This window comes from Pelophylax lessonae (assembly GCF_965119305.1).
Source record: "Pelophylax lessonae genome assembly, chromosome: 4".
Classification (NCBI taxonomy): domain Eukaryota; kingdom Metazoa; phylum Chordata; class Amphibia; order Anura; family Ranidae; genus Pelophylax; species Pelophylax lessonae.
In genome coordinates, this window is record NC_138771.1 from 297,473,893 (window position 1) to 297,482,453 (window position 8,561).

At 38.2% G+C, this 8,561-nt stretch overlaps 1 protein-coding gene across 1 annotated transcript in view; it reads right to left on the reverse strand.

Moving 5' to 3' along the window:
• Window positions 1-8,561, reverse strand: part of CFAP54 (cilia and flagella associated protein 54) — a 616,124-nt gene that overhangs the window by 24,808 nt on the left and 582,755 nt on the right. The window contains exon 65 of the mRNA XM_082253561.1: window positions 6,944-7,123. Coding sequence (XP_082109687.1) covers window positions 6,944-7,123 — 180 coding nt within the window. The remainder of the gene's footprint in view (window positions 1-6,943; window positions 7,124-8,561) is intronic.

Consider the following 8,561-nt stretch of genomic DNA (forward strand, 5'->3'; position numbering starts at 1 on the left):
AATACCAATCAATATCAAATCGCAAAAGTGAGTCGGCGCTGGTGGGAAACAATCTCAGAAGGGGCTCAAAAGTGAGTTCCCTATTCGCATACGTGTAATACAATCTTCTTCTGATAAAATATGGTGGGAATTATCATGTACACAATTCTATAAAAATTGTGAGAATATATAAAAACTGCTAAAATGACAAAGTAAATCCGACAGTGAAACAGTCTAGTAAATTCCGAATCATAAAGGCTTAGTATCCGGATCCTAAAACAAATGGTGTATGTATCTTCTGTTTGTAAGAGTTGGACACATATTTTAGGATTCAGAATTTTATCTGTATATTTATATTGAAGATACATACACCATTTGTTTTAGGATCTGGATACTAAGCTTTTATGATTCGGAATTTACTAGACTGTTTCACAGTCGGATTTACTTTGTCATTTTAGCAGTTTTTATATATTCTCACAATTTTTATAGAATTGTGTACATGATAATTCCCACCATATTTTATCAGAAGAAGATTGTATTACACGTATGCGAATAGGGAACTCACTTTTGAGCCCCTTCTGAGATTGTTTACCACCAGCGCCAACTCACTTTTGCGATTAGACTAGATAACTAGCACCCCACACTGTATACAAAAAAAAAAATTAGCCCAGCTCTGCTCAATGCTAACCAAACGCAGTCGGGCTAACAATATTATTACTAAGCCTTTGTGCTGCTTATTTGACTATTACTTCCTACTTCATGACAGAAGTCACTATGCCCTTGCCAGTTTGCTCTTCAGAGGGTCTCCTATTGGAAGTCCCATGAAAAAATAACCACATTCTCTCAATTGTGATAACCAGACACCCAATACACTCGTACACATGTTTCTATTGTTATGGTTAAAGGCCAGTTTTTGAGCTCTGTACCCCTTTCCCCTGACTCCTTCATCTCACTCTCGTCCTCTTTACCTGTCCACTCCTTCTTGGTGTTTCTCACACACATGGGGCACTACTGGATGTACTTTCCAGCTTATTGTTGCATCAATGGCCCTCTTGAATGTACTATCTTAACATTAAAGGACTCAACTTTCTCAAAAAAAAAATGATAAAAGCATTTAGATTCTTTGCAGCCTGTAAGGCAGATGTGGTCTGCCCCCGGGAAACACACTACTCCACTTCTGGAGCTTCAAAATATTTCAGTCCCCTTTACCTGCAGGCCTTTTTCTCCTGTGACCTAACAAAGTAAAAGGGAACAATAATTAACTTTCAACGTTCAGCGCCTTTCTCTTGACAATCTTAAATTATGGACCCAGACCAAAAAAAAAAACTTGATATTAGCGGCCCTTTTATGTGACATGATAAGGCTGGTTTCATACTATGTTGTGAAAATATACTTTGTATATTAGCGCGCCAGGGAGACGATTTCAAGAACCTGGTAGAAATGTGTTTGTGAAAAATTATATAGTGATTTTTATAATTAAATTAATAGCAGCTGCTAGTAAAGTGCGAGTGCCAGTGATGAAAAAGAAAGTATTCACAATAGTGATACCTCTAGCGCTTGCTATTCCCTAGTGGAAATTCATAAATATTAAATAAATACTACAATTACATATATAAATTATTATATCAAATACATAAATAATTTAAATCACTCTCAAATAAATGTCCATCCAGTGTGTAGTGATAAATAATCAATAAAAATTGAATAAATAATCAAAGAATAAATAGTAGTCCAAATACAGTATAAATGGTTAAAGTGCTGGTGCTTCTTCCTTGATCACTTAGTGCTTCCTTCACCGTGAAAATAAATAAATTGCCCACTCACCAGATGCTGTGGGTTCTATATGTCTTATGACATTAGAACCAACCGTGCTTCAAATAAAGGATCCTTTCCCGGTTCGGATTCCCTCTCCCTGGGTATGGACAGTCGCTGCGGTTAGCCTTCCACCATGGGATGAGTCTCCTCCTCGTATAGTGGATCGAGGTAGGATATAATAATTTATATATGTAATTGTATTATTTATTTAATATTTATGAATTTCCACTAGGGAATAGCAAGCGCTAGAGGTATCACTATTGTGAATACTTTCTTTTTCATCACTGGCACTCGCACTTTACTAGCAGCTGCTATTAATTTAATTATAAAAATCACTATATAATTTTTCACAAACACATTTCTACCAGGTTCTTGAAACCGTCTCCCTGGCGCGCTAATATACAAAGTATATTTTCACATACAGTATAAATGGTTAAAGTGCTGGTGATCAAGGAAGAAGCACCAGCACTTTAACCATTTATACTGTATTTGGACTACTATTTATTCTTTGATTATTTATTCAATTTTTATTGATTATTTATCACTACACACTGGATGGACATTTATTTGAGAGTGATTTAAATTATTTATGTATTTGATATAATAATTTATATATGTAATTGTAGTATTTATTTAATATTTATGAATTTCCACTAGGGAATAGCAAGCGCTAGTGGTTTCATACTATGCCTCAAACACCATTCAAACCCCCTTCGACACACAATTTTTCCAGGCCATTGATTCACACAAGAAAGGGACCAATATAATCTGTGGAGACTCCAATCAGGCCATTTACCTAGACAAGTCACCATAAATGAAGACTCCCCCGTATCCGTAGTGCAACCCAGCTCATCATAAATACATTTTTATTCACACCATCATAGTTTTCCTAGGATTGAATATATATTCATGCCACATGCATCCTTTATAGATTCCTAAATCAAACCGGTCCCATGGTCAGACCATGGCCTGATACCACATGAGTCATAAACAACACCCTCCTCTCTAAAGCATCTTTTTGTCTTGACATCCAAGAAGGACTTAGAGAGTACATAACATTCAACACTTCCCAAAGTATTGGCTGCTATCCTCTAGGAGGCACACAAACATAAGAGGTACATGCATACATCTCACCTCCCAGATCAATAAAAGCAAATGCTTACATTTCCAACAACTGTAAAAAGAATTTCAGAGCCATCACTCCAATTTCCAAGCCCATCCCACCCCAGCCAACAGACTTGAGTTGGGTAAAGTCTGAGGCAAACTAAACCTTTTATTAGTGGAAACTGAGTTATTATGGAATCTGAAAAAAAACCAATATGCAGGTCTGAATATAAATATTTTTTCAATTATTTCAAAGCTAACAAACCAAACACACCCCTAGCCCTTAATGCAAACGTGACCATCACCCTAAATCTATTCATCCCAAAGTATCCAGAGAAATATTCTCTACCAACTACAGTCAAAGTCCTTCAAGAATTCTGTAAACACTTCTCCAAACAATACTCATCCCACTACCATCTTTTCCCATTCCAAGGCAGAAAGCTTTTTTAGGGGCCTAGCTTTACCCATTCTATCAGAACCACATAAGCATCCCCCTAGAACAGCCCATTATATACTGTATATGCTTCAAGCCATAAAATAGTTTAAACCTTAGAAAACACTGGGTCCCAATGACCTCTCTGCATCATATTAAAGAGTTTGTGGACTTATTTAATAGCCTTCTGAAGCAACAGTCTTTCCAGCAGGAAACTCTGGTTATGAAAACTATGATAATAACCATGATACCAAAACCTATTTGAGATGACACAACCTGCTCCAACTACAGACCAATATCTTTACTCAATCTTGATATTAGGCTTTTAGCTGAAATCCTCACCCTGTGGCTTATCTAAATATAGGCTCCCTGATTCAGAAAGACCAGGTTGGGTTCATCCTCCATCGACAAGTGATAATATCCACAGAGCATGACTTTTGTTACATGCCATAAACAAAAGAATTCCAGCTTACCTTCTATTTCTGAAGCTACAGAAGACATTTGGTCCCTTTCCCGGAAATGCCTGTTTTATATCCTTGCACGATGGTACTTTGGCCCACATTCCTGAAATGGGTATTGTCTCTCTACTCTGGACCATGTGCATATCTGAAATATTCTGGGTTAAAATCTGACTATTTAGCTAATGTGAGAGGATTCCAGCAGGGTTGTACTATCCCCCCACTGGTATTTGCATTAGCAATGGAATTTGAGCCAACAAAAAATATTCAGGGCACTGAAATTGCAGGACAAAATCAAAAACTCAGCCTATTTGCTGAAGATTTTTCTCCTCTTTTTTTTTCGCCCCGCACATTTGCACTCCTTCTCCACACAAATCCCTGGCCTTAAAGTGAATGGAACAAAATCAAAAGGTCACAATGTCTCCCTCCCTTCATGAGATCACCTTTCTCTGCAAAACACCTTCCTCCTCACCTGGGCACCTCAATCCCTACCTTATGGTGCTAACTACACCCACCTGCTAGCCAAATCAACTTCTCTACTGGCCCGCTGGGCCCCACTTAATTTAATGGGTAAGCAGAATTACAGCTGTCAAGATAATTCTACTACCTAAGATTCTCTACCTGATTTAGATCCTATCTATCCCAGTTCCTATGAACTATATATGAGTCTAATAGCAGTTAGTCCCTAAGTATATCTGGGGAACAACTAAACCAAGACTCCCTAAGGGCTCTTTCACACGGTCCGCCTCCGTAGGCGGATCCGCGCTGATCAGCGGGGATCGATCCGCAATCCCCACTGAGCCGGCGGATGACAGCTCCGTCTCCGCTTGCAGTACGGAGAGGGAGGTGTCACAGCCCCCACTGCTCTCTATGGGGAATCGGATGAGAGCGGACCGCCTGTCCGCTCTCATCCGATCCCATCCGATCCGATCCCCAGGACGGATGGAAAATAGGGTTTCCATCTGTCCGGATTTCACGGACAGGATAGGATGCGGATGGCAGCGGGTGTCAGCGGACATGTCACCGCTGACATCCGCTGCTCCATAGGGCTGAATGGGGCATCCGATCTGATCTGCCTAAAAAACTGACAGGCAGATCTGATCGGACCGCACGTGTGAAAGAGCCCTAAATCTACACTATTCCAGTGTAAGTTAAACCCAAAACCCATGCTTGGTTTGATATGAAATACTTTGATATGTGTACCTATTGTAAAATTGTATGTATATGCCTAACTTTATTGTTTAAGTGTTACGTGTTTTTGTTATGTGGTGTGCTTACTCTATATATTTAAAATTATTGTACTAACTCATTGACACATTGTGGAGGGGTTTAGCACCCTACAAAATAATCTATTGCTGGTTGCTAAATTGTGTAGATAATAGTGGTGTGCAGACCTGCATTGCTAAAAAAATATTATAAATCAGACAGAAAAACACTCCCTTCGGTTCAAACCCCAACTCTTTCACAAGGGATGACCATGCACTAAGGGATCCAAATAGCAATATTCCAGATATGCTGAAATTTTGACTCCAAACCGTATATTCTGCATACAGAATAAAAGTGCAATTGCAAGCTGATTGTGTTACTAAAACCACAACAGTAAAACCAGTCTTTATATGCAGTAAAGCATGCTTGTTATACTATGTAACCTAAGGGGTTACTACTCCGCATTGTGTAAAAAGGCTGTTTGATCCTGTCATCTCTCCTTCTTTTACCACACCCAATCTATCTGCTGATAGAACAGAGCCCTAGGAGGCACTCTGCACAAGCTCAGTTTGGTGCGTCAGGCGTTCCCCCTTTCCAAGAAGGAACCTGCCAAAAGTATGGTACGTGTCACTAATCTTCAACAGATAAAAATAGGATCCGCTATATCCCCCAGTGCCCAGTGTGTAAATAAACAATCTTATTGCTCAGACCAACATCACATTCGGGTTGCCACCTCATCACTTTAAACCAGGACACATATGAATTACACAGGTTCTGAGGCTGATATAATTCACATAAGGCACCAAGTAAGTTTAATAATCACCTTAATCAGCCACAGAACCTGTGTAATTAATGTGACCCTAGGGTAAGACAGCAAAGTAGGTCCGCTCTGGGGAGATACTAGAAATTGCATGTGTGTCAAACATAAGATACACTGAAGAAATTATCTCTGATTTTGCTAAATCAAACATCAATCCTTTTTAAATGGTGATTATGTCCTTGTGTGTCCATAAATGGAGGAATGATGTCTTCTCTAATTCTCTAATACAAGAATCCAATATGTACAGAAATTACAGTGTTGGAATGAGTTATAGACCCTATTCCACTCAACATTTCAAGTCTCTGACACCAATTGTCAAATATGTGGGTAGGGATTGCAGCAAGAGTCCACGTTACACTATATACCAAGCTGCCACTGAGTGGTGAAAATGGTTGATTTACACTGCGCTTTCTTACCCACCAGCACCGAACAGCTAAGTATTGCAAGCATTCTAATCTTCATAATTTTGCCAGAAGTGGCGAACAGATTATGTATTCTGGCTCAAGGTTTGTTTTCATTTTTTGTACAGAGTTAATGATGCCTAATAACTTTATATGTTTGAGTGAATTACAATGCTCCAAAGCAGAGACTTTACACATCGTGGCCACTGGTTTATGTATATAACTGAAATTAATTCTTGGCGAGATCCCTATCCACATATTGGACAACTGGTGTCAGAGACGTTATTATTGAATACAGTAGATTCGAATTTATTACTCATATGAACTGTGTAATTTCTGAAAATATTGGATTCTGGTATTAGAGGTTTAACAGCCAGTGGTGGTTAACAATTAAATACGTTCATTCCTCCATTTATGGATACACAAGTAGCTGGCCACAACTGAATATGATTGATGTTTGTTTTAGCAACAGCAGAGATGTTTTCCACAGTGTATCCAATGTCCGTTAGCTATCCCACTTTTAGTCTATTTGCCAAATGTACAGTTTTGCATCAATATATTCAGAATATCTGGAAATAAGCTATTCAGATCCTGTTGAGCATAGATATTCCTTATGGATGAAAGAAAGTTAAACTGAAGGGAGGTGGTTTAAATGTTTTAGTTTATATATATTATACACACACACAAAATATGGCACAAATATTATTCTGGACAAATGAAATATTACCATGGGATTTATGTGTCCCGGTTTTTCTAAAGGTGGAGAATAACACTGCATACAAAGCTCCTTGTCTAAAGCATTTGTTGCTATTTGTTCTCTTTCTGTTTTGCTATTTGCTGACATGCTGGAAGTCGATTTCACTGACTCTGGTGTTTTCTGATGAAATTCTTTACTTCCTGAATTTTCCTGTAACAGAGGAAATAAATCCACATTTAGTATGGCAAAACTAAACATATGGTTCAAGTATGGACATCTCATTGACAGTAGTTTGTAACAATAGCAGGGGCGTAACTACAGGGGTTGCAATTGTGACCCGGCCCCATCCTCTAGGGGGCCTGGGCAGCTTGCCTGTACAAATGGTCAAGAGGGGTGGAGGCAGCAGCATATTGAGTAACCGATCCCCTGCATTTTCCTCCTGTAGATGATGAAAACTTGCTTTCCCTCCTCTCCTTCCTACAGCCATTCAGCAGCTAGAAGGGGGAAATGGACAGGATTGGTCCCTCTAAATGCCATCCGCAGCGCCCTTTCTATCCAGCTTTCACTTTTTTTTTGCTGGGCTGGCCTCCCCTCATCCCCCCACAACTCTGCTGGCTTCCCCTCCCTCTCCCCCCAGCTGCAGCAGGGGGTGTTTCAGGATGGAAAGCAGTGAAGGGGCCAGGAAAATATGTAATTTACCAGCTCCTTCCATTTCAGAATGAACAGAGTCATCCGATCACTGACTCTGTCCATTCATAACTGAAGCATGGTAAACTGTGTTTACTGGCTGGGGGTCAGGGGGACCCTTCATCGTTTCTTGCACCAGGGGCCCTTAAAGTTCTAATTACACATCTGAACAATAGCAAATTATCTTTTATGTGTTTATATCTAGAATCATCAAGTGAAACACCAAACAGGTTAAACCTGTTAATACCCAAAGGTGTTTTGTGTATGGGTGAAATATTTCATTGAATGTGTATACTGTATCGCACATTCTACAACTTTGTGTATGAGGATTTAGTATGCTTCTTTTTTTCCCTAAACACTGGTCAATGGTTATGTAAAATTTTAAAGGTTTAATGAGAAATCTTCTTTACTTTTGCCTAAGCTTACAAGAGGCTGCCACAATTATTACTGTTATTAATATATCATGTTCTGTGATGCTGTACAAAGTGTTACAAAAACACATACATAAAAAACATTTGAAACTGAAAACATACCACCACAAAGTAATATATATATATATATATATATATATATATATATATATATATATATATATATATATATATATATATATATAAACATTTCGAACAAGATATACTATACAGGGGGATCTATAACAGACAGTAGATAATATTATTTGTTTGCCACAGGACATCACAGATATTATCCATTTCTTCATTTTAAGTTTCATTCATAAAATGCAGAGCGTCGCATGGAGCCCTACAAAAAAAACTGCACTAAGGACAGTCCAGCACTATTTTTTTTTATTTCCGATTCATTAAAATAAATGAGACCAAATGGGATAGCAACACAGCCGTTCTTTATTATTAATATATATATATTATATATATATATATATATGATATATATATATATATATATATATATATATATATCATATATATATATATATATTTTTTTT